General features: G+C 42.4%; 1 protein-coding gene across 2 annotated transcripts in view; it reads left to right on the forward strand.

The window, feature by feature from the left end:
- tmem104 (transmembrane protein 104) overlaps positions 1-18,400 on the forward strand; it is a 95,917-nt gene extending 77,517 nt beyond the window's left edge. For both annotated transcript variants that reach the window (XM_075453845.1, XM_075453844.1), the window contains one exon: positions 15,494-18,400. In XM_075453845.1, coding sequence (XP_075309960.1) covers positions 15,494-16,257 — 764 coding nt within the window. In that variant the 3' untranslated portion in view covers positions 16,258-18,400. The remainder of the gene's footprint in view (positions 1-15,493) is intronic.
- Positions 18,401-27,501: the final 9,101 nt, after the last annotated feature.

Genomic DNA, 27,501 nt, shown 5'->3' on the forward strand with positions numbered 1-27,501 from the left:
ATCTGATTAAATCTGACAGGCTAATAATGGAAACCCGGGCTAAATTACACAAAAAAAAAAGACATTTGATTAGCAACAACAGCGGCGACACGAAGCAGAATTTATTAAATATTAAATTCTGCCTTTTTTTTTGAGCCACTAAGTCATTTCCTCATTTCACCAGCGATGAAACAGAAATGAGTTTGGACTAAATGATGGTTAAAGCTGCCGTATCGGGTTATCAGATGACCATTTGGCTGTCTGGCTCCCACATTATGAGGAGCTACTTCGGTGTAATCATAATCAGAAGTGAAAGATGGCATCAGAAAATGACTCTTATTTTGTTATGTGTACATCGTTATCTTGTGAAAATGGGGACAAAAAGCGACTTTGTGGAACATTTGGGATCTCATCAGCGTTCAGATGTCTTGGCCGAGCTCCAAATGGGCAATAAAGTCCTGGCCTACTTTGTCAATTAGACCATTAATCTTGACCAAATGGCCTCGATCTTTTTCCGTCTCTGGTTTGTGCATGTTTGTTTTCAGTGCGCACGTCTCCGTGTGTACAGACAGGTTGAGTTATTGACGGTGAAGTGTTTCTGCATGAGCTGCTTCTCAAGGGCAGGAGAATATATTATCCTATTAAGATTTAGTCCCCTTTACAAATATTCCATTTGCTGTGTATCGTAGCAAAAAAAGGACTGAATCAGTTATGTTACTGTGGTGATTATTGAACTGAGTATATGATGATATCGACTGGTATTCACTCGTTAAAGTGACCCCAACAGATCATTCACCAGCCTTAAAAAAAGCCTTTTGTCCCATATTTCCTCCCCACAGATCCAGGTGTCATTATGCGTTTCTTCCAGCTGTCTCGGTGGTTCTGAAAGTTATTCTCAGACCAGAAGGGACACGAATAAAAGGAATGAATTATTGAAATGGTTCCTTCCAAAATAAATTATTTGGGGTGGTTTCAGTGGAGGAAGAAATCGTAAAAAAGGAACATTAATAGAAATTATTAACAGGGAAAAAAGGAAAGAAGCGATTTGTAAAGTATATATAAAGTGAGGAATAAATACATTATTTATTGCAAAATTTCACTTGCATTTATTGGCATATTTCTTTATTTGATGAGCCATTTACTTATTTTAGTGTTGCATTTCCAGGCCTCCATACACAGAACCCAGTAAAGGCTCCTGGTCCGTTGGCTTGATGTTTATCTGCTGGAAAAAGCTGCAAAATGACCCCAAATATACGTTCGAGACAAATAATAAGCCTAAATACCAGGGAGCATCAGCATCTAATGGTTAGCTGCAGCAATTAACATGTAACCTACTCTTATCTGTGTAATTTACAGGTATTTTACCTGGAAAAAAAAACATTTTACATTTTACCCTCCTTCCTGGTAACACCTGTGGTCACCCGAGCCGTCCTCGGTGAGGTTGTTGCTCGCTGTAGGTCAGGAGGTGGCAGCTGGTCGGTCTGTTGGCGCACTGCCTCCCGCCCTCGCTCCAGCCTTGTCAGGACTGCTGCCCCCTCACCTGTAGTCACCTTCTTGTCCAGTGGCCGCCTGCCGCTGTGCTGCCCGTTGCTGCTCAGATGTTCAACAGAGCAGCTATTTGCCTGAATAAACGGGACATCTTTTTCGGCCCAGATCCCCCGCAGCCGTTTTGACACCTTTTTTTGCTTCTAAATTTTTAATTAAAAGAGAAAGTAGGGCATCGACGCTCGGCCTATATTCGGGCCAAAATGTTCGGTTTCTAACTGTAGAAACTCCTTCTCCTGTTTACTGTTGGTTTAAATGCACAAAAGACGAGGCCGGCGTGCCTCAGGACGACCGTTCTCATCCATTTGTAATGCTGAGGAAAGCAGAATGTTGTTAAAAGGAGAAGCAAGACTGCGGGAGAGCGTAATCTCTGGGCAGCGATCTCTTGTTGGAAGAGAAAGGAGGCTGGCACACAGAGATAGGACGAGCCCAGCCGACCACCGGGATGGAGGCACAGGTGGGCTTGGCAGAGGGGCTGCAGAGAGGCCGTTGCTCATTTTCTCAGAAAGAAATTAGTTTAATCTGGCAGGAGGCCTCGCTGCTGCTCATACTAATTGATGAGTTTGTTGCATTTCTCGTTGAAGCAAAGACACTAAATGTCACTCACCAACAAGAAGTAAATCAAGTAAACGATCATTGAAAAGATTCAAGCCCTTTTTTTAATGACATGACATGTGTTACACACAGGGATGAGGATAAAGCAGCATGCAACATACATCATTATTCCCTTTTTTACACATATTTTAACAGATCCGGCGCAAATAAGACTTTTATCCTAATACCCAGTAGTAGATGACACTTTTATCTTATTTTATCTTAATCGATTTTATTGTATTTTATTGCTTTCACTGTTCTTTTATTGTTTTTATTTGTTTTTACTTATTCTTCTCTTTATTTATTACCTACTGTAAAGCACTTTGGTACATCGTAAAGGGCTTTATAAATCAAATACATCTACATAAATCTCTGCAGGCTGTGATGTAACCAGCTAATTCAGTTATCGTTGTTTAGCAGCTGTTTACTGTATTTTTTCATCCCCATACTTGCATGTTATTTGGTTAGAAAACACGTGAAATTGAGTTGAAAGTGTCACAACGATAAGGAAAGATTGTTCCAACCTGTTGCATCCTCAGCAGCCCAGTGAGCACCTCTAAAAAAAAACCTGCTAATATCTGGCTTTTCAGTGCAAAGAGAGTTAGTGTAATTAGCATTCAGTCCCACGTCAGACGACTTCAGCCACAGCTATTGTCGGCTTTGATGGGAACACAACACCTGGAGCCACACTCACTCCGGGCTACAGGAATGGAAGTTAACCAACCTTAACCAGACTCAAACAGACGAGACAGCTGCCAGCTCAGTCTGAGTCCACAAACCAGGGTAATTATCTCAGAAAGTCTTTAGTTTTGGAGATAATGGTCCATCCCACCATGTTTTGGGTAGCTCACAGGCTTGTTCCCTGGGAGGTAGTGTTGGTTACTGGGCCTAACTTCAGCTCCATGTAGCCTTCAGAGCACTGAGGATGAACATTTACTGCTGGCAACAGGAAAAAGATTCAATCGTCTGGTTTTATTGGGTGTACCCACATCTAAACAGTTTAAATACGCTGCTTTTGGTGCCAAAGACTGTAATATCTAACAAGTAGAACGATAGGAAAGAGATAAGTTTGCAGCCTCCTCGCTGATTAAATCACTTTAATCCATCCCTACACGGTTATATCAACTAATCGGTCAGTGCTGTATGGTTTCTTTTTGTTTGTCTTGTTACTTATTTACATTTTTTGGATTCAAAGCTTGTCTGATGCTGTCAAACGGTCACTCCAGTGCCTATGAAAAGTAATGCCACACTAAAAAAAACACTTAAAATACCAACATTTTAGGATTATATCTGAGTTCAAAGCAGAAGTTTTTCTTCTCTGTACAGAGAAAAAACAGTGAATAGTTTCAGTGATCCACGAGTAATGTGCTTAGTTTACTACAGCGTTGGATAGAGGGTTCGTAAAATGCCTGCAGGGATGTAAGGAATCTTTAGGGAATCTTTGGTGGCAGAACATGATAAATTAGACCCATAACCAGTAACTAAGCTTTTAATTATAGCCTGTGACCTCTGGTATTTGTTCACCTCAGAGTTTTTTGTTTTTTATTGCTTTGGGAATTAAAATGTTGGGCTGTTTTGGACCTAAAGTGGATTTATCCTTACCAGAGCCGGCTTCTGAGCTGGCCAATGAGTGAGTCTCCTACTGTGTGGTGGTCCATCCCAGATGGACAAGGTCACCACAAGACTTCATGGTGAAGTTTTGAGTTACAGCTTTGTACTGAAGTTGCTCTCCGTCTTCCCATGATGTAGAGACAGGTGCAATGACTTATTATCTCTAGTTAGTGGGCAGATACGCAGATTTTTAGCTGGGTTTTCATGAACAAGATTTGGAGTACAGGGCAGAGATGGGACAAAGTCACACATGTGCAAGTCTCAAGTAAGTCTCAAGTCTTTGCTTTCAAGTCTCAAGTAAGTCTCAAGTAATTTTTTTTCTTGGTCAAGTCACCTTATTTTTACCTGCAGAATCTGATCTTAATAAAGTGAAAACACAAAGATATAAGTAACTGTCAGTAAACATCATTGGCCAATGTGTCCAACCTGTCCACCCCGTATAATATCAAGCTAACGTTAGCTAACTACCGACTAGGCTAACAGGCTAATATTAGCTAATTTGACGAGCACTTACTGGTCAGAATGGATCTTCAAATGATGAACAAAGTTGGAAGTTGTCGTCTGGCTGTCTGAGATGTTGATGCCGCATGTCTTGCACTGAGCTGTTCGTCTTTTGCCGTCAAAATGGTGATTACGAAAGCCGAAGACAACGACTCTCGGTCCCGCTGACATGTTGATGCATATCTGATATGAGTTTATTCTCTCCAATAAGCACCAAGGTATGTAGAGAGGGCATGGCTGATTGACAGGGTAGGGATCCAATCAGGACGCCATTCTCAGCCTGCGCTCCTACCGGGTAATCCATGTTATTTTTAAAATTAATTTATTAATTTTATATTCAAACTGAAAACATGAACTGAATAACAGTCAAGTCAAGTCCCGAGTCTTTGGCTGTATTCGAAACCGCATACTTCTCCTACTACTCATACTGACTTTTTCCCCGGATGCATACTAGATTCTCCGAAATGTTGGGTATGCATCATGAGGTTACTACTCATACTCAAACTACCCAAGATGCAACGTAACGTGACGTCGCCGATCGTCATTTTCTGTCAAAACGGCAGTTTCAAGCTAGCTACAACGAGGGTAGGTTCACTTCCTGTTTTCAAAACAAAAGCACCAATTGTATGGTAATGGCTTTCTCTATGATAAAAGGCAACGGGTATTTTATTTTGTGAAAATAACCGGAAGTGCGTTGCTCACTGCAGCTAGCTTTAGTAGCGCCGAATTCGTGGGAACAAAATTGTAAACAGCCGGTATTTTGTCAGGTTTTCAACACGTTGGGGATCTAAACGACTACTTTCTCACCTGAAAATGTTTCAAATGTTGCTAAAGTTTACAGAGTTTAGAGCTTAAGCGAAATCAGCTTCAGGCCGGCTGATTTCGGCTCGGGCAGGAGCGAAATGCATTGTGGGTAAACGCTCTGCATACTGTCTGATCGATCAGTATGCAGTATGCGGTTTCGAACACAGCCTTTAACTTCTGAGTCGAGTCCCAAGTCTTTTATTTTTTGTCAAGTCACAAGTCATCAAAACAGCGACTCGAGTCCAAGTCGCAGAGACTTGAGTCCCCATCTCTGGTTCAGGGTGTTAAACATTCGAGCGTCGACTCTGATGCTCCGTGTTGTTTGTAACCGACTGCCCTGACTTGGGCCCACAGAGCTTTTTACAGGTCAGTGCAGCCACTTATCGCCCGCGGCGTCCTGGTAGGTCTCAAGCGATAGAGCTCTACTGCTAAAATCCTGGTGAGAACTGGGCAAAGAGCCGACTCTACTAATTACCGCTGAGATTATCCAAGAGCGCTCAAGGAGTGTCTCACTTAATTAATGATGAGATGATTGCTGTGCTCTAAAAGCACAAGGGGGAATCTAAAGGGGAAGACATGATGAGAAAACATAGCAGCAGCATCACCATAAGTTTCAGGGAGTCTGCAGTGGGTTTCACAGCTTTCTCAGGCACTACAAACACAGCTAAGAAGTCCTTGACCTTCCCACTATCCTCAACAAATTGCTCAGGTTTAAGTGTCCAAGTCCTTGTCAGTGTGGAGCGATACCTTCTGCCTCGCAGCTTCGTGTGCTTTCACACACACGAGATTGATCACCTCTCACCTTTCGCCATCTTCTAAACATTAATTGAGTCCAGGATTCCCGTCACATCTGAGACGGCAGCCGAGAGTCTTTCTCCCGAGGAAGTTGATGACTCCTCGGAGCATTGAGAGTGTCTGCCAGCCTTGGCCTAGCCGCCACTGCTTTGTTTTCTACCGGAGACAATAGAGCTGGAAGAGCCTCCTCCGGGGGGTCGTTAAGTTGAAGAATTCCCTCACAAGGTCATTGCCGTTCCTATCGTGGGTGATATAAATCACGGGCTCCGAGATGGACGGGCGCTAGTTACGTGGAAGTGATATGTGGCTGTTCGACACCTCCTCAATTTACTCACTTCCTGCTGTGGCCCGTCGAGTGCGTGCTTGTGAGATGGTTCTTACCGAGCACTGCAAAAGCGCATCTTATCATCTCGTCTTGACAGGTATCTGCAGAAGTAAATGCCTCGTTCCATCTGAATGAATGAGTTTGTGGAGGGTCTGTGGGTGACTTAGTGCCCTGAGGAGAGCCTTTACTGGGCTGCTCTTCTTTCAACAGCACTCATAAGCATGGTTTTTCCTGTTTTTTTTAATATGGGTGTCATCTGATCTGCAGTTAAAGGCCTCTTTTGTCATGTACTTGATTTTTAAAGCTTTGAATGTTTGTAGGTGACAGATCTAGATCTGCAGGCAGGTCAGTTTATGATATCCACAAAGCCGAAGGGATTGTACGTAAAGTCGAGTTGACCCTCTGGGATATAAATGACCGAGATGCTGCCTTCGTGGACCGATAATAAGCTCGGTAAATCTCAAAACCCAACACATACACGACAGGCGTCTTTTACACCCAAAAAACCCAACATAAATTGATGTAAAAATGATTTCTGTGTGTGATTCAATTGCTGAAAAATCAGTAAAAACGTGCGACAGCCACCCTGGTTCATAAGGGTTCAACAACCTTTATTCATGTGTCACATTTGGCCACACGTGGGTAGAGCAGCCAAAAATTGTACTCAAGTAAAAGTACTGTTACTTCAGAATAATATGACTCAAGTAAAAGTAAAAAGTAGTCATCCAAATAATTACTTGAGTAAGAGTAAAAAAGGGCTTGGTGAAAAAACTACTCAAGTACTGAGTAACTGTTGCGTAACGTCTGATTTATTTGTTAACACAAGCATTCAATCAGACAGACAAAAATACTAAATAATCATCTTTAGGCCAATTAGAGTTCATCCAATTGATAAAATAAATTTTAATTGATTAATTACAAAATAGCTTAAATTAAAATAATCCAGGTAAATTCAAGAACTTCAATAAAAAATAAAAGAGACTTAGGAAATGTTTAAAACATATGTAACCTAAAAAACAAACATTCACCTATCCATGGGGGAAAAAACGAGTTTAGGAAACTTACCGCTACATGTTTCCTCAAGTTAGATGTTGAGTTTCTGCTGAAATGTGCGTTTGTTTTGGTTGCCACAGAAGACACATAATGTAGCTGCTGTTTCTCACTCTTTGTAAGGTAAACATGCTTTCAGTATGAGGCCTCGTCTGCGTCTTCATTTCCCACCGTTGGTTCTGACATTTTTCATCTGTTTCTTTGTTTGTTTGCCACGACTGCTAATGCTAAAGCTAACCTGTCCCGCCGCTGAGATCGAGTACGGTCACGTGACCAGACTGCACGGCTGCGTCTGATTGGTGGAACACAGTCAGGTGGTAGAGCCTTTGGCGGAAGTCTCTCTCTCTGTCAGAATAAAACATTAAAATGAGGCGTACGCGGGGGATAAAAATAATGAGGCGTAGAATACCAAAGAGGTAAGAAGAAAAGTAACCAGCTCATTGTAGCCTAATGTAGCGGAGTAAGAGGACAGTTTCTGCTGCACACATCTACTCAAGTAAAAGTAAAAAGTATAGAGATTTAAAACTACTCCTAGAAGTATAATTATTTCAAAAGCATACTTAAATAAATGGAGTAAATGTAAGTCGTTACTACCCATCTCTGCATTTGGCTGCACGGTGGTTCCAGGTTCGATTCCCGGCCGGGGCCTTTCTGTGTGGAGTTAGCATGTTCTATCCGGGTACTCTGGCTTCCTCCCACCCCCCAAAAACATGCTCTGTCCGTGTCTTGCTTCTGGAAAAGCTATTCAGCTGAACTTAATTATGTTGAAGAGGTCACAAAGACACGGTCAGAAGCCACCAAAACCGTCAAGCTGACCGAACAAGAGTAAGACTGCAGATTGTTATTCCCTCTGAAATAAGTGATAATCCAACAAGACAAAACAAAAGTTACGTTGCTCTGGTTTATCTCTATGACAGTTAGTATTTACTAATTTACATATTTGAAGCATTTGAATGCGGCGGATGTGTGAAATCGATGCCTGCGCAGCATCATTTGGATCATATACACTACAGAACCTGGTAAAGTGATAAAAGACATGACGGAGTGGAACATGCTGCTGCCTTAATGTTGACTCAGAGCCCTGAAATAGATGTCTGAGGTGTATAAACATATTTGGAAAGAAGGCTTTGATCAGTAAATGGGAAGCTTTTCTCATGACTTTTATTCCCAGTCATGTCACTGACCTCTTTAAGAGGCGAATCAACTGTTTTTTCCCTCTTTTTTTTTTTATTTTTAGCCTTGCACAAACTTTCAAGGGTTCATTTTGCTTATCATAAATTATTTTGGGAGGAAAAACAACAGATTTGTGGTCACATTCAGGTCCTAGATTCTGTTCCCTGGTCATTTAAAGCAGTAAAGGCACTCAAAGACGACGATGATGGTGATGATTTAATGAGTTTATGTGCAACAAGGGTAATAAAGCCGTCACAGGAAGCTGTGATTTGCCCACTTCTTGTAGCGTTACTTATTTCTGTGATTGCAGCTGCATAAATTAGCTCTCTGACTCTTAATTAGGATAAAACTCAGGGGGAAAATAAGGTTTATTGTGTAGATTTTGCAGCTTGGATTAACTCTGAATCTTAATTTTCTAGTTGTTAACATTCATTAACTTTGTGCTTCCCAGTATACCGATTCCAACCTGCATGATTTTACCTCTTTCTCTCAGTATCTTGAGCTTGGCCAGACCTACAAAAAGGTGCCTTAAGTAATGTTGTACCCACCCTCCCGCTGCCCTGAGGCACTCTTAATTAAAAGCCCCATGCTACTTCCCGTCCTGTGCAGCCTGCGAGTGCTGGTAAGGTGGACGGGGGAAAGCTTCCTCCTGTCCGACACCTCGGACGCCGTTTCACACGCATATCGACCCGGTTGTGTAAAGGCAGGAAGAGTTTGAGAGTTCGAAAGAGACCGAAGGAGCAGAATCTTTCACACATTCCAGCTGATTTGGAGTGAAAGTAATTCAAAGATGGAGTGTGTTTGCAGCGCAGCAGATAAGATGACACAGATATGCTGATGCAATGGGAGCGAGGACTTTTTCTGGCGTGTTCTCGTCCTTGAAAGCTGGTCTGTTGCCCATCGCTGCGACCTCTCTGTGAAAGGGGGTTAATGTTTAAATTGGGAGCAGCAGAGCTTTCCCCCCGCGGCCTGAGATTACATTGGGTAGAAGCCAAAGATGCATTAAATATTGAACAATCGTGCAACAGTTTTTACAGACTTTGGCCTCTGATGTGTGTGAACGCTGACATCTGCCGCGTTAAACAAAGGCGGGTCGTGTTCTTCATCCTTTTTAAGCTGCCTCTGTGTGAAAGTAAACAAAGAAAAAGTCTTTTCCTCTTCTTCTTCGCTGAGAAAAGAGCAGATCTGGTTTGGTTTTGCCCTTTTTTCCCCATCTGACCCTGTGAAAATGGGGTTGCTCCATTCTCGGATTGGCCGTTTGTTTTCATGCATCTCCTCATCCACACTGAACCTCTAAAGCTACAGCGTCATGACCCAGCTCGGCTAATACCAAAGCAAACAGTGAGGTCGAGTCAAAGTTAAATGTGTTTAACTCCCCGAAGCCCAAGAACTTTTTACTGTGGGCTTATATTTGACTGCAGTGTGAAATCAGTACAATGTGGAGACGCTCAGACGTCCCGTTTGTGCTGTAGAGCAGAGTTATAACGCCATATATTAGAAATATGTCATCATTTCTTTAACTAAAATTAACCTGAATCAGTGTGTGTCTCCATCAGAAAAGAAGGGAGCTCCACCTGAGCATTGCCATGCTTTTTATTTGTGTTTTTTATCTTCACTTTGACCCTAAGAAGCAATAATCAGAGGGTCTGCTCTGCCGGAAACATTGCGAAAAAAAAAATGTGGCCATTTTAGTGTATGTACCCTTCATTTTTTTGATAGAAAATGTTGGAAAATACATTCCAGAAGCACAGAACACATGTGGAGACAACATCCAATTAAATTATAACTCTTAAAAATACATTTCTACATGATTTTGACCTCAATTTAATGCAAAGAAATCAGGCGTTTTTTCACTTTTTTTCCAATATTTTCATCTTTACTTCATTGGCAATCAATTATTCCCCCAAATTATGACATCAGTCAATATGCCATTCTGTTCACCAAACAGTATACTCATTCCATAGAAAAAATTGGAAAAATCCATCCAAAATCATTGGATCTGTGAGGATTTCACTGCGAAGCTCAGAACCTCAGTAGAATTTTAGCCTATTCTCAAAATTCCGAAAGACATTCTGGATATTTTAGCATGGTTGTTAATGATTGAATTGAACCATTTGCAGTTTTATAACCTCTCCAAATGTATAAACTGGACTCCGCATCGACTTGGGGAAGATATTTCTCACCAGGGAGAAGGCCTGCAGAGTAACTTTCACATTGGCTTTTGGACAAAAGCATCTGCTGAATAAATGCAGCGTGAATTTAAAGTTGTTTTTTTACTCATCAGAGAGGGTCCTGTGCTATTATCACAACTAAAATAATAGATTTATTGTGTTGGTCTACATTTCCTTTGACTGCAGGACTCTATCCAAAACTGTCAGGATCTGCTGTTTGAGGTGTTGTTGTGTTCAAGGACCCTCAGAAATTTGAAAATCAACCCCTTTTCCCTGCGTTTATGCTTTCCAGCTATAATAAATGGTATAAGTTTGGCTATTTAAATAGAAATGGCATACCTTTTCAATCTACTGGCAGGCTTTGAAGTAAAATACCATGATCCATATTCAGTGGGTTGCCAGTCGGATCAGAAATGATGAAGGAAAACAGCCAAAAAACTCACCAATTTGTCTGCGCTGCGTGGTTGTGCTTTAAATTAATACCTGGAAAAGCCTCCAGGTACAAACGGACTTCAAAACCAAAGCAGTGTGCAGTAATTGAAGCGTTTTAGCTTTTCAAAATGAGTAACAGCTGATGCAGGAGCCCTGAAGCAGGAGGCGGGCGGTTCGCACCGAGCAGATGCAGCGATGTGCAGCGAGCCTCCTGACTGGGTCTTGGGTTTGGGGCACGGGTCCAATCAGTTACACTGGGATGCCTGTTTGATGAGAGAAGCGGTCAAGGTTACGGGCTGGGCGGGATCCAAACCGAGGCACCGATCCAGGACGGAGACTGGCACAGCCACAGCCCAGCACGGGGGCAAGAAAAGCTGCCACTCAGGGCCGTAACCAAGGAAGATTTATGTCTTCTTCTTTGGTCTCTTTCTGGCAGAAAGCAGGGCTGCTCATAGCCGGTCCCTGACCACCACACATGCTGATTAAGTTTCTTCCTGTTGCCCACATGCAAAACTGCAGTAAAGGCTCAGGATTAACCAACATGTGAAAGATAGATTGTCAAATCAAATCAAATCAAATTTATTTATATAGCACATTTCATGTACAAACAATTCAAAGTGCTTTACATAAAATAAAAGCATTGCAGCAGGGAGTGTAAGAAGCATTAAAAATACATAAAAGAATATAAAGAGAAACAAATAAAAGAATATAAATGATTAAAAACAAGCAACAGTCCAGATAAGTTCAAAGATATCGTGCAGATTTCATGCATAGACACATGAGAACAGAAATGTCTTTAACCTGGATTTAAAAATGTCTCCATTTGGTGAAAGTTTAATCTCCACTGGCAGTTTGTTCCACTTGTTTGCAGCATAACAGCTAAATGCTGCTTCTCCATGCTTAGTCTGGACTCTGGACTGGACCAGCTGACCTGAGTCCTTGGATCTAAGAGCTCTGCTGGCTTTATATTCTCTGAACAGATCACAGATTGTAAACCATCAGCAGGCTTTTAAAATCTATTCTGTGACTGACTGGAAGCCAGAGTAAAGATTTTAAAGCTGCTGTGATGTGTTCAGATCTCTTAGTCCGGGTTAAAACTCCAGCAGCAGCGTTCTGGATGAGCTGCAGATGTTTAATGCTCTTTGTGGGAAGTCCAGTTAAAAGAGCGTTACAGTGATGGAGTCTGCTGGAGATGAATGCATGGATGAGTTTCTCCTGGAAACCTTTAATTCTGCTGATGTTTCTGAGGTGGTAAAAAGCTGTCTTGGTGACAGCTTTGATGTGGCTGCTGAAAGTCAGAAAGTCAGGGGTTCTGCATGTGTGTCCGAGTTTCACTTTCTAAATATCAGTCCGTGTTTAAAGGACAGCTGATGATGAGAGCCGGGGAGCTGGCTGCTCGCCATCGCGAGGATTTAACTAACTCCCGGGGTCACGGGCTCATGTGTGAGCGTGTGGATGGAGGAGACAGAACTGCACGCAGTTCAAGAATCTCCTTTTGAAACGCTGGTTTCCACAGAGGCTCCTCCACAAATCAATTGGAGATGCCAGATGAGGAGCGAGAGTCTCTGTCTTCACCTGATGCATTCTGGGTCGAGTCGTGTTTGTTCTTCACTCCTCGTGTTTGTGGGACAAACGGCTGGAAGGCGGCTCGACACGGAAAGAATAAACTTCACCCGCATGAGGTGCTGCTGCCAAAGCATGAAGAGAAAAACACAAAGGCTGTGTTCGAAACCGCATACTTCTCCTACTACTCCTACTACTCCTACTAACATTTTGAGTTAGAATGCAAGTTTGAGTAAGCGAGAAGTTCCCGGATGCATACTAGATTCTCCGAAATGTTGGGTATGCATCATGAGGTTACTGCTCATACTCAAACTACCCAAGATGCAACGTAACGTGACGTCGCCGATCGTCATTTCCTGTCAAAACGGCAGTTTCAAGCTAGCTACAGCGAGGGTAGGTTCACTTCCTGTTTTCAAAACAAAAGCACCAATTGTATGGTAATGGCTTTCCCTATGATAAAAGGCAACGGGTATTTTACTTTGTGAAAATAACCGGAAGTGCGTTGCTCACTGCGGCTAGCTTCAGTAGCGCCGAATTCGTGGGAACAAAATTGTAAACAGCTGGTATTTTGTCAGGTTTTCAACACGTTGGGGATCTAAACGATTACTTTCTCACCTGAAAATGTTTCAAATGTTGCTAAAGTTTACAGAGTTTAGAGCTTAAGGGAAATCAGCTTCAGGCCGGCTGATTTCGGCTCGGGCAGGAGCGAAATGCATTGTGGGTAAACGCTCTGCATACTGTCTGATCGATGAGTATGTAGTATGCGGTTTCGAACACAGCCACACTTTAACCTGCATTTAAAAACAGGAAGTAAACAGGAAGTAAAGTAATCTGCTGCTCTGACAGCACAAATAATGTGAGATTCTGTGAGTTCATTTCAACACCACAAAGGCAGCAAACTGCACATCCATCTCTTTCTGATTAGGTGTGGAAAACAGCCTTAATCACAACGTGGATTTATTTCTTTTAGAGACTTTTAGAGGACATTTGTCAAGAGCAGAGGTGGCTGGAGGAGGAGGGGGGGAGGTGCTGGATAAATGGATGGTTTCAGGGTTTGGCCCCAAACTGACCCCAGACTCGTGATTACGCCGCCGCCGCTAAGCTCTGCTTTGTCGGCCCCACAAGGCGAGAATACGATGCCGTTGGTGAAGGAACGCCGCAGAGCATGAAGCGGTATAAACCCACAGAGTGTCGCAGAGTTGGAAGATTATTTTCATGTGATGGATTACAGCCATACAGGAAATGCTTGTGAAGTAGAAGTGGCCACTTTTCTACATGTAAAAGGGTTCATTTTCAGATTAAAAAAAAGCGACTGTTTTCAGCTTATTCAGGCAAGGAAAATTACATCTTTTCAAGCTATTTATTCATTCTTTTTAAACACATGTGAATCTTCCTCCCAACTGTGTTCTTTATGGGGGTTTAAAGGAAATTATCTGGTTATTTTGGCATTGAAACTGCACAGAAACCCAAAATGGTTTGTTATAAAGTGAGAAAAGAAATATTCTGACTTCTTTAAGACGAATTAAGGAGTCAAATCTGAGTGGGTTTTTTTATTATTATTTATTTATTTTAATTTATTTTAGTATTATTATTGTTTTAAATTATATAGCTGTTTTATGTCTCTTAATTTATTCTTTTAATTTTTTTGTTTTATTTTTCTGTGCAGCACTTTAGTCAACTGAGTTTGTTGTAAAGTGCTTTATAAATAAAATTGGATTGGATTGGCTAATTTTAGGGGCTTGTCTGACAAACAAGTGCATAACTGTCCTTGGAAGCTAAATCATTTAGATACACGACATGTAAGAAGCCTTTTTAACCCTTAAATCTGTTCGATAATTAAAGCAAAGATATAAGATAATTAATCAAGCCCACCTTCTATAAAAGTGGCTTTAGCTCGATGAATAATTCCTCAGTGGCTTTAATATTTCATTCCTCCATCATGTAGATTCACCTTCTGGTGGAATAATTGGTCAAACTTAAGGCAAAAAGGGGTTAAACTGACTTCTTATTGTAGTTTTCATGTATTTTATCCCATTAATGAAGCAAATTCTACAATTTTTCTTACATTTCTCATCGAAGATGATAGCTGACATCTGATTTGCTGACTATGGTTTCTTTCTGGGCAGCTCATGATAAAGTGTTTCAAGGAAGTGACTAATTGCTGGAAAATTAAAGGGAATTCAAGGCGTTGTATTTACCAGCTGTGGCCTCAGAGGGCGCTGTTGGGCAACAGTGTTTAATTCCTTCTACCTGCATTAACATCATGACTGTGTTCGAAACCGCATACTTCTCCTACTACTCCTACTAACTTTTTGAGTTAGTATGCGAGTTTGAGTAAGCAGAAGTTCCCGGATGCATACTAGATTCTCCGAAATGTTGGGTATGCATCATGAGGTTACTACTCATACTCAAACTACCCAAGATGCAACGTAACGTGACGTCGCCGATCGTCATTTCCTGTCAAAACGGCAGTTTCAAGCTAGCTACAACAAGGGTAGGTTCACTTCCTGTTTTCAAAACAAAAGCACCAATTGTATGGTAATGGCTTTCCCTATGATAAAAGGCAACGGGTATTTTATTTTGTGAAAATAACCGGAAGTGCGTTAGCTCACTGCGGCTAGCTTTAGTAGCGCCGAATTCGTGGGAACTAAATTGTAAACAGCCGGTATTTTGTCAGGTTTTCAACACGTTGGGGATCTAAACGACTACTTTCTCACCTGAAAATGTTTCAAATGTTGCTAAAGTTTACAGAGTTTAGAGCTTAAGGGAAATCAGCTTCAGGCCGGCTGATTTCGGCTCGGGCAGGAGCGAAATGCATTGTGGGTAAATGCTCTGCATACTGTCTGATCGATCAGTATGGAAGTATGGAAGTATGTAGTATGCGGTTTCGAACACAGCCTATGACTGTATCACGTTTGATCATCGAGTTAATTTCCTTTTTTCTCTTCAGCGTTCACCATGATGATCATCTTGGCGCTCATCCGCATCGGCAAAGGCACCGGCGAGGGCCGGCCGCCGGTCGCCAGCCTGGCCGGGGTCCCCAACCTGTTCGGCGTGTGCGTGTACTCCTTCATGTGTCAGCACTCGCTGCCCTCGCTGGTGACGCCCATCTCTGACAAGAAGCGCGTGGGCCCGCTGGTGTTGGCGGACTACGTCCTGATCCTCGGCTTCTACGTGCTCCTCTCCTTCACCGCCATCTTCTGCTTCGACAGCTCGCTGCTGCACGACATGTACACCCTGAACTTCACGGACAACTGCGACGTGTTGGACATCCCGGTGCTGCGTTACTTTCTGGGCCTGTTCCCCGTTTTCACCATCAGCACCAACTTCCCCATCATCGCCGTGACGCTCCGCAACAACTGGAAGACGCTGTTCTACCGGGACGGCGGCACCTACCCGTGGGTGGTGGACCGCGTCGTGTTTCCCCTCATAACCCTGGTGCCCCCGGTCGTGGTGGCCTTCTGCACCCACAACCTGGAGTCCCTGGTGGGCATCACGGGGTCCTACGCCGGCACGGGGATCCAGTACATTATCCCGGCGTGCCTGGTGTATTACGGCAGGCGCCATCTGGAGCCTGTGATGGGCAGAGATGCCGTCAACAAGCACCGGTCCCCCTTCCGCCACGCCTTCTGGGTGTGGTTCGTCCTGCTTTGGGCCGCCTTCTGCCTCATGTTCGTCACAGCCAACATCATCCTGACTGAAACCGAAAAATGAGAACTCCTTTCTTATAAGAATCGGCGTCCGTTTGGCCAGTTTCTTGGGTTGGACCTTGTGCCTTTTTTCGACCTTTTTTTGTTTTGTTTTCTGCATAAATTAAATGTAATTAAGAGTAATTTATCACATTTGTTGAAAGGGACCAAAGGTTGGAGCAGTGCATGAAAGGGAGTTTATTATTAAAAGGGATCTTTTGTCGGTCTGAGGTCTTCACACTCGTAAAAACGTGTCGTCTCGCAGGGAAGACGCCACGATTGAAACAGATGGGGAAAGATGAAAGACGGTTTAAACCCCGCTAACTGGTACGACAGCAGTGGAAACGGGGTGTTTTTGTCGGATGACGCCGTATAAATTGTCACTTTTCCCATTTTGATCGAGGATTAGGATACTCGGAGGACGCTCTTTGTCATAGATCTGCACCTCTTACTTTTAATCGGCCTCATTAAAACCTCCCCAAACTATAAAAAGATGCAGCGTTCAGATGTTGAGGGACCTGCCGGACCGTTACAGCAGAATATTCTTATAAAGCAGAGGCAGGAAAAGCAGGCGTGGAACAGAAACCGGCGACAGAAGAAGAATGAACACATCGTGGCTGACGTGTATCCATTCCTCAGCGACGTCCTCTCGCCAACAGTGAAGTCAAACCTGTGACGGATGGGCTTCCAGGAAGAGTTCTGCCTCTGTTTATCAGCGCACACTCTCCCCTGCAGTTAACACGCAGGGCGTGTCTGCGTCTTCCTCTGCTCAGCACCGACTCACGACTCTGTCAGCCTCGTGCTGCATCCATCACGCAGCCCGGCAGGATGCTCGTGATCTACAGCCGCGGTGTGAGGGCGGCACGCACAGCTTTACCTTCCTAAAACCTGACCCGATGTAAAAGGGTTCTGAAAAGCAGCTCAGCCAAAGAACAACAAAACCAGGGAGAGAAATTAGTTTCGGTTAAGGCTGGAAGTTCTCTCATCTCTGGGTTCAGTTTACATCTGGAAAGACGAAAGAAAGAAGTGATTTGGATCCAGATATGTTTCAGTATTTAACCAGAGAAGCAAACGGCTTCTTAAACTCTTAGCTTGTTCAGAGTTCTGCACTTTATCTGAACAGATGTTTTAAAACAACGGTTTACTGCTTTGGACATGAGATGATAATAACAGGTGGATGAATAAGGCTTAAAGAACAGCGTTTTGGACGTCTTTTAATCTTAGCTCCAGACTCATTGGTTGTTATGTTTACACGATTGTGAACTTGTGCATTAAATGCATTAAAGGCAGCGTGACGGAGCTCTACGGACGCAGAACTCGTGTTCTGAGATGTTTTCAAAAGGAGAAATCCGACCTTTTCTAATCCCCAAATGACCATTTTATTTAACAACTGTGCAAAAGTCTCATTATTTTGTTATTTTGACAGAAAAACAGCAAATAGTTGCAGTGATTTATTCAAGAATGAGCAAACATTCATGTAAATGCAGCATAACGAGCGAAGAAAGTGAATGTTTGAGTCCATCACCCACAGTGAGGTTTCTGCCCGTGCGTGGCGGCGGCGGCGGCGGCGTTGGAGCACGGAGGAGCTGTTGGAGGGCGTTTAGGTGAATCTGCTGAAGGTGACGTCGCCTCACCGAACCGCAGGGCGACTCTCACAGTCGTATCGGCGGGCTGTCGGGTCGGATTAGTCCTGCGTGGGCTGAACGTCTGTCCGTCTGCGAGTTCCCGTCGGATTTCGTCTGATGTGACCTCATTGTTATTCCTCTTCTTCATCCTCTCATTATGAGCGGTGTCTGAATGAGTCAAACACCTGGATGAAAACATGTCTGTGTGAGGGAGTAATCGGAGCTGAATCGTGTTAAATGTGCCTTTTTTTTTTTTTTTTTACTTTAATAACCCTAAACTCTGAATTTAAAGAGCTGTTTCTGTGAAATCATCAGCATCCATTCATGCCACTGACAATCCTTCTTTGCTTTAATTCTATCTTCTCGTCCCTCCTTTTATTCATCCCCTGTTTGTTCTCATTGTGGTTTTTCAGGGTGGTTTAATCTTTGTTTAAGATGCTTGTTTGGCCTAAGATTCCCCGTTTTTAAGTATGTGAATGTTTACTGATTTCTTTGTTTTTTTACAATTCACAAATAAAATAAAGGATTTTCTGCTCATCTGAACCTTTTCAACCTTCGGGGGGGGGGATTCTATTTGTTTAACAGCTTCGACTGGACACAGCTACTGTGCCAAAGTGATAGAATCCATTATATGATGGAGAGCCGGACCGGTGTGTGGAGTCTTCTCCACCGCATCCCAACGATGTTCAATGCAGTTCAGGTCTGGACTCTGTGGGGACTCACCCATCCAGGTAGTTAAGTTCAGGTGTTCCAGTCACTTCCGTGGCCACAGGTGTGTGAATCCAAGCACCTCGGCTTCTGCAAACATCTATCAGGAGCTCACTCAGTGGGGTCACATGGCCCTGAAAGGATCGGATTATTGGCTAAATTACAATCAGACTGAGTTATTAAGTGCATGTAGACACCTTAATCTGACTAAGAATTGGATCGGATCGGATTCAGACCCCGAGATAACTGGGTTGAAAGTCACTCTAAACCTGACAGCGGGGTCAGCGGATGCTGAGGCGCATTGTGCTCAGAGGTCAGTCGCTGCAGAGCTCCAAACTTCATGTTGGCTTCAGATTAGCTCAAGAACAGTGCATGAACTTTGACCTCATAAGGAGGAAGGAGGAGAGTTTGATTGTGTTTTACATGAAACTTTGTCACTTCCTGGTTGGTTTTTAGCCAATAACTTCCTGACTGTCGTCTTCATGGAGCGTTTTTACACAGCATGCAGTTGTTCTTATGGCCACTAGAGGTCACATGACCTACAGAGCTTTTTTCCATCTGCATGACCCAACATCCCACGGTGACTTTGGTTGGACAACAGCCCACTTGAGAAGTTAAACTTGAGTTTCAGGACCTGCAGCGAAGACGGAGGCAACCAAACCACCTTCCATCAGCTGCCTTCTGATTGGACAGTTTGGTTTGGTTACTTTAAAGTGCTTTGAGTGCTGAGATCTACCACAGCCATTATAACGAACAGCCTTGCCACTCTCTATTAAGCCCCATTGTACCGGCTTTTTGGCTGCAGTTCCACCAGAATTCCACTGGGGCGTCGGTGGAGACCAGAATGAATGGGGCCCAATGGAGCTAGATGCTACAAATGGTCAGTTTCACCTAAGTCTCCTCAAGAGCGCTCAGATTTGAATGTAGTTTCTGAGACTCAACATGGGTTTCAAGTCAAAAATCTACTGAACGAGTACATATATCCCTTTGATTTTCTTACAGGTTGGCTTCTTGTTGTCCACCACGCGCTAGCATTGTGCTAATGACAGCGCTCGACCAGAATTACGACCAGAGGCACCGCTTGACGGCTGGCTCCATACCAAGCGACAACAGAATTAAGATGGACTTTTTCCGCTTATGTTACCACAGCCTAAGAATCTGTGATGTTACCACACATTCTCTCTTACTACAGCTCTTCCTTGAAAACGCTGCTGCCTTTGAGACCAACAACAAGCAGGATTGTTGCCGTAAAGCGGCATCTCCGGTCGAAAGCTATGTATGACGTCATATACACTTCAAATCCTTTTTTTAAGCAAATGAGTGGCTCTAAAAATCTAAAACTCAGCCATGGGTATTTTCTAAACATCCTCTTTCGAAAACAGCATTCGAATTACTAGAGAAAAAATTATATCTTGAGATAAGGGCACGAAAGGGCGTATAGCTCCATAGGACTCCATTCAATCTGGTCTCCAAAATTGAGCGCCCCACGTGGAAAAAGGGTGGAACTGCAACCAAAATCGGCTCGTTGGAAACCGGAAATGCACCGTGAGTGGCGTATCTGTACTATTATAGAATCTGTGGATCTACCCAGTTTTCTGCTCTGAACAGATGTTCAGATGAACAAAAGCGCATCTGTTTCCCTCTCCCTTTTCCCAGGTTGTGAACCAGAAGCTCAGAAAAAAAAGAACATGTCAGGGCACAAAAGATCGAACCGACTAAAGCCTTTCGTTATCTTGTTTGAAGATTTATAAAGTCTCATGAATGAGGCTCGTGTCACGTGGATTCCAGCTGTTTCCTCGTGTCTAAAAGCTCACAGATCCAGGTTTTAAAGAGCAAAAAGCATCCAAATCCATCCAAATGAGCCCAATTTGTTCGAAAATGCTACAGTGAAGAAACCTTCTGAAGCAGAAATCCTCCTCTGACCTGTTTCCAAACGGACGCTCTCCTTCTCCTGGAGCCACTTTAGAGTCGCTGCTGGTGCCGACTGCATGAATCATCGAGGCTTCGCTGTTTCTTTAGTCGTTCCACATTCAGCCAAACTTCCACACAATTTCACACACGCGTGGTCGGGAATATTTGGATGTGCTCTGCAGGTAATTGGTGCTTTTTTTTTTTCTTTTTTTTTTTTTACTCTCCTGTTCACCTCAATCTCCCCCGAAGCACCTCGGTGGGTTTTTTATTTATACATGAGATTGCTGTTTTTATTATCAAACGGCACCTCCCTCTCTGAATTTCAATCTCAGCCGGGCCGCTTCAGTGTGATCTAATTTACCTTCTGCCCTTTTATGTATGTGGGTAGTGTCTGCATGTTCGGGGGCAGAGCTTTAATTGGAAATGCAAACTTATCGCGGCTTAATTGAGTCACCGTGTGTTTAATTGCCGTATTGTTTATACGGTTCCGCATGCTGGAAGATGAAGAGCAAACGTTTGATCACCTGGAGTGAAATTTAGAATGTTTTCTGATCTGTTGGTTTCATCAGAGCCAATTAAAACTGCTCCAATGTTCACTGAAGCAGATTATCAACAGTGGAACTCTTTTTACTGAGCTAATTTTAATACTTCTGCTTTGTGTTGAGTTCTCAACACTGAATATTTGATACAGTATTGTGGAAAAACTCTCATTTCTTTATATTTTCCTTCCAAACACCTTCCTGTAATCTTTTAAAGTGGTCTTCATCAATAGTTCTCCAGCTTTCTGAAGGTCTTTTAGAGTTTTTCTTTGGACATTTTCTGCTTTTTCACCCATTTTCAGTCCAGAGGAATGTGTTTTTTCCTTGTTAACTCTGACCTATGAGTCATTCAGACAGAAAAAAGGCTCCCAATTCAAGGGATGAACCAGTGTTGTGTCCACACAGAACAGACAACTTAGCAAACACTGGAAAAAAATGCCCCCCCCAAAAAAATAAGTAAAAAAACAACAAATAAAAGAGGTTTTTGCTTGAAATAAGCAAAATAAATCTGCTAATGGAACTAGTGAAAATCAGCTTGTCAAGATTTCTTGAAATAAGATGTGATATTTAGGACTTTTGAGTTAAAAGTGATCTTGAAATTAGCTTAAAAACCTCTTCAAATGAAAAAAAAACTTGTTTCATATGATATGTGACTCAAAATAATTTGTTTTCAAGACTTTCATTTAACAATATAGATATTCCAGATGTATTGTCTTCAAACAAGTCCCTATATCTGGCTGAAATGGTGCTTGTTAGGCAGTTGTGTCTTATATTAAGTGTAATGAGATACTCAATGAGAAAAATATACTTGGTAATTTAGATTTTTTACAGTGAAGAAGTCATTTTAAACTGGATCTTTAGGCACTTTGTTCCCATTTCTTTAGTTGCATCTATGAAAAACAGCAAAGATAACACAGTTTCACTGTCAGCTATGGTTATATCTCTATATGTTGGGTTAAATTTGATGAAACTGGACAAGTGGAGGACAAAAGAAGAAGTGTCAGGCCTAAAGAACTATCTCCAGCAGATGAACAGGATCTGAAAGTGATGTCCTTAAGAAAGAGGAAAACATCCAGCAAAGACCTGACACAGGAGCTGAGAGATGCATCTGGACCTTCAGCTGATCCATCTGCTGTTGGCCCAAGCCTCATCAGAAATGGGCTCCATGGAAGGGTGGCTGTCAGGAAGCCGTTCTTAAGGAAGGGAAACAGGGAGAAAAGGCTGAGCTGTGCCAAAGGACACAAGAAGTGGGCTGAAAATCAGTGGCAGCAGGTCTGATGGAGGGCTGAATCCTCCCCAGAGCCCGGAGCTCAACATTACTGAAGCAGTGTGGGATCATGTTGGCAGAGAACGCAACAAAAGGCAGCCCACATCCAAAGAAGAGCTTTGGGATGTCCTTCAAGAAGCCTGGAGAACTATTCCTGAAGACTCCTTAAAGAAAGGACAGAAAGCTCGTCTGAGAGGTTTCAGGCTCAGAGCTCAGAGCAGATATTCACTTTAAAGCTGCTCAGAACTGAACTAACTCTGGTTCTGCCTCAGATTCTGCCTCAGATTCTGGGTTTATGTTGATGTTGGAACGTGTGTCGGTGAATCGGCTGTTTCCACAGAACTTTATATAAAGCAGCAGGTATAAATGTAGCCGGTTCATCCTTGTGAGGACACAGTAACATCACCGTGTTCCTTCTGTTCTACAGCTTTATTGCTGGATTTATCTCTCCTGGCCTGTTCAGGTGAGCCCTGTTGGGGGAGCGATTACGACTCTGTCAGCTCGGCTTATTAAGTGTCAGCAGCAGCGAGCGGGACGCCGCGGCCCCTGCAGCGTCCTGTTTAACAGGTCACACTTTCCCTTTGTCCGCAGTCCTGCTGTACAACCACCATGGCTGAAAGCTTCGGTTCACCTTGCCTCGCTAATGGGAGTCATCTCAGGCAGCAACTGTAAACACAGTCAGTGTTCATCCTGCTTCTAACCACTCAGAAGATCTGCCAGCTCCCTTTGTTTCCACATTATTCACACGCTAATATTTACCTGCCTGAGGTTTTCAGCCCATTTGGATCTCATTACCAGCCGAGGTGTCGTCTCATCTTGCAATGACAGATTGCTTTCTTTTAATTCCAGACAGATGCTTCACCTTTTCTAATGACCTCCTTTTTCCCCGTTTCTCACGCCTCGCTGCTGGGAGGTTCATCGGTACAAACGGGGAGAGATTAGGGTCGTAGTGGTTCGGGGAGGTTGGCCAGACCCAGACTGAGCTGCTCTGACAGGCGGACCACCGTGCAGGACAGAGTGGGCTGTCGGCCCCTTCCCACAGGAGAGCAACTTTTAGAAAAATATTCACAACCGTCTGAGCAGTAACTTTTAAAATGAAACCATGTTATCCGGACACAAGGGAAGCGCGTGTTTTTTAACTGCAGAGTCCCCTGACTGGTATTATGACCAGTTTCTCAGATGCTGTGGCTTGGCTCATCTGAATTGTTCCGCTTACTACAAGATAAAAATAAAATTGTAAAATAAAATAAATATAATATAATAAAAAAAATTAAAAAATGTTATAAAAAAGATTTTAAAAAAATGAAATTTTATAAATAAAAAAATAAAATTAGATAAATAAAAATCTATAAATAAAATTGCCTTGCCTTACCTATTAGAAACAGATTTGCTATCTTCAGACACTTTCGGTTGAAACGCAAGGAAAAAACTGAACATAAAGGTAAGTAACAACAGACATTTGGATGAAAGATGACTGTTCAGCACGGGTTGAAATATGGTTTGGGGTTGCCTCACCCAATACAAAACAAAACAGACGAGCTAATATATCATAATTATATCCTATAATTGAGCTGTGGGGGCGTAAATAACTATATCCATTAGGGCTGGGCGAGTTAACTCGTTATTATCGCGTCAACGCATTAATTATTTAACGCTGATAAATATCGCGCATTAGCACAGGTTTTATTATTTGTTTTATTTTGTAAAAGTGTGTTGCTCACAGGCTTTTATTTTGTAAAATGATGTTGCTCTCAGGCTTTTATTTTGTAAAAGTCTGTTGCTCACTTGCTTTTATTTTGTAAAAGTCTGTTGCTCACAGGCTTTTATTTTGTAAAAGTCTGTCGCTCACAGGCTTTTATTTTGTAAAAGTCTGTTGCTCAGGCTTTTATTTTGTAAAAGTCTGCTGCTGTCTGCTGTGGAACAGGAAAAGAAAGTAATCGGCGGATCCACCAAACATGGAGAAGGGTACGGAACTTTTACTCGGCCATTTTCATGTTAAAGTTCTTCCAGACGGCGGAGTCGACAGAACCAAAGTCATCTGTAAACTCTGCCAAGTTGAATTGTCTTCTCAGCGTAGTAGTTCCAGTCTAAAATATCACTTAAAGGCAAAACACACAACTGATAGCAGCAAGTCATTCAAGGAAACAGACAGTGGAGCGAGGCTTCTACATAAAAACTACAGAAAGATGCTGATGTTAAAAGTGTGTTTGCACAACAAATGTTATGGCACTTTCATTCATATGGCAGCACATTTAAAATAAAGCTAAATGCTAAAAGCTATACACTACTTTTGGATTCATTTTTGGATTCTGCGTACAAATGCGATTAATCGTGATTAATCGGGGAAATCGTGATTAATTAGATTAAAGATTTTAATTGTTGCCCAGCCCTAGTATCCACAGTCTGTGGAATTCATGGATTAAAATGGGAGTGGAAATCAGCTTTTTGCATGTGTAGTGTAGCTTCACAATGGCTTTTATCAATGAGGAACACATCTTTAGGCAGAAATGGACTTTTCACGATCCCAAAACATTCAGTGGATAACAGTGCACGTCTGAAAGAGGCTACAGACGAGCGTGCACGTTCATCCGTTGAGGTAACCACTGTTGGCCGTCACAGGATTGTAATAAACTTCTTTTAGTTTACATTTTTCATTGTTTTCACATTCTTGCTGCATCAGTGGTTAAATAATTCAACCGTAAAACACTATTTCATCGCTCAGAGCTTTGACACAGTGAGCTGACAGTAAGTCTGAACCTGTCCGTCGTGTTTCTGCTCTGCTCATTTATCCTCCTTAATATCAGCAGCATGGTGGAAACATTAGTTTCACTGGGCTCAGTCAGTGTGGAATAATGTTCATGACGAGAAGAACAGAAATGTTGCAGCCGCTGTCCAAGACTAAGCTCGCTGTTTCATTTCCAAGTGAGTGCACAGCCCGAAATACATCTTTTTACAAAGGAAAATCTGCATGCAGGTGAATCTTTGATCATACATTTAGGACATATTATATTTTAGTTTTAAATAACAAGTCATTTACCAGAAGATCTGAGTTTTTCAGACATAAAGTTGTGTTTTTGCTGCCTCTGGACCGCCCAATTCTGGTTTCTACGGCATGCTGCTGGAAGGATTTCTGTTGGTAAATTCTGGCAAATCTTTTTACATCTGTTATGATGCGTAACCGTAGCGACGGGAAAACTTTTTTGCACGTTGGAGCAGTTGATCGGACCTTCAAAAAAAAAAAAAAACCCCAATAAGGCTGAAAAAGAAGAGACGTTTTTGGATGCAGAACAGCAACAAAATGGAGAGAAAGGAGGAGGAAGTCTAAATATTCTTTTCCATTGATCATTATGGGAAATGTGAGATCACTTGTGGTTAAAATAGAAAAACTTGAGGGCTGAAAAGGATGCAGCAGGGATTTCAGATCCAGACTTGCACTGAGACTTTCTAAATGTTAAACTAATTGTTATCTTCCTACAACAAGAACACATCTTTAAAAAAAAAAAGTATGAAACAGAACTTATTGAGTGCATTAATTCTGCTTTTCCAAAACTTTGCAAATTTATTCAACAGCAAAGTTATCGGGCTGTCGCGCATCACTGTCCTGTTGGGGAGTGTAATTATGCTGATTCTCAGCCAGGTTTCAGAAAATATAATTATCTTTTGGGTAATTTTCCACGCATTGAAATAGCTTTTTAAGTTTTCACACCGTGTTTCAGATTCTGCTTGTTCTGTTCTGTAATTCTCTTAATCTTCTCCTCTGATGTGTTAGCGAGACGGTTGGATATTCCGCCGGCGTTCTGTCCAGGACGAGTGTCGCTGCATGATTTATAAGCATCACACCCAGCATGCAGATGAACGCTAACGTGATGTTTACATTCAGGGGGCACACACGCCTGCCTTTTACCCAGCAGTCGCTCATCACACGGCCTACAACACAAGCTGTGACGCTTATTTTAGATTTCAGTTTCTTGTCCTTACTTGTAATTCACTCCTCAGAGTGACGCTGATCCACCAAAAACAGGACTTTCTCTTTGGGTTTCAGTGTCGCACGATGGCCTGAGAGCTGATTGAGAGGCTGATCTCTGGCAGCACATCTTCCTGATAGGCTGCTTTTGGTTAAAAATGAGAGCTGGGCGAGTTAACTCGTTATTATCGCGTTAACTCTGTAATTATTTAACGGCAAAAAATATTTTATTGCGCATTAACGCAGGTTTTATTATTGTAAAAATCTGTTGAATGGATCACATTCACACAGTTACAGCAAACACCCCGAAGCATGGAGTGATAAAATAAAAATAAACTAGCAGGTAACATCACAGCTACAGGTGTGAAGCTCACGGAGCTAACCGGTGCTACTTCCTGTTTTACTTGTTTCAGCATAAAAGCGCGTATTTCAAAATAAATTTTAAAAAAAACTCCTGCATTTACAGCCAAGTTGAATTGTCTTCTCAGCGTAGTAGTTCACAGGCTTTTATTTTGTAAAAGTCTGTTGCTCACAGGCTTTTATTTTGTAAAAGTCTGTTGCTGTCTGCTGTGGAACAGGAAAAGAAAGTAATCGGCGGATCCACCAAACATGGAGAAGGGTACGGAACTTTTACTCGGCCATTTTCATTTTAAAGTTCTTCCAGACGGCGGAGTGGACAGAACCAAAGTCATCTGTAAACTCTGCCAAGTTGAATTGTCTTCTCAGCGTAGTAGTTCCAGTCTAAAATATCACTTAAAGGCAAAACACACAACTGATAGCAGCAAGTCATTCAAGGAAACAGACAGTGGAGCGAGGCTTCTACATAAAAACTACAGAAAGATGCTGATGTTAAAAGTGTGTTTGCACAACAAATGTTATGGCACTTTCATTCATATGGCAGCACATTTAAAATAAAACTACATGCTAAAAGCTATACACTACTTTTGGATTCATTTTTGGATTCTGCGTACAAATGCGATTAATCGTGATTAATCAGAGAAATCATGTGATTAATTAGATTAAAAATCTTAATCGTTGCCCAGCCCTAAATAATAAGAAACAAACTCAAGCTTCAGTAGCTGTTCAGATCCTGATCCACTCTCTCTCTTTGTGCTGTAACGCTCGACCCTCAGGGATCAGAGAGTTAACTGTAGCTGTAATTAACTCGAATGTCCAACGATGTGCAGTAAACATATGGAAAAGCCCACTTTAAAGACACGAGGACCAACATTTCCTTTGTGCTGAGCAGAGTTCT

This window comes from Odontesthes bonariensis, chromosome 21, assembly GCF_027942865.1.
Source record: "Odontesthes bonariensis isolate fOdoBon6 chromosome 21, fOdoBon6.hap1, whole genome shotgun sequence".
In the NCBI taxonomy this organism is placed as follows: Eukaryota; Metazoa; Chordata; class Actinopteri; order Atheriniformes; family Atherinopsidae; genus Odontesthes; species Odontesthes bonariensis.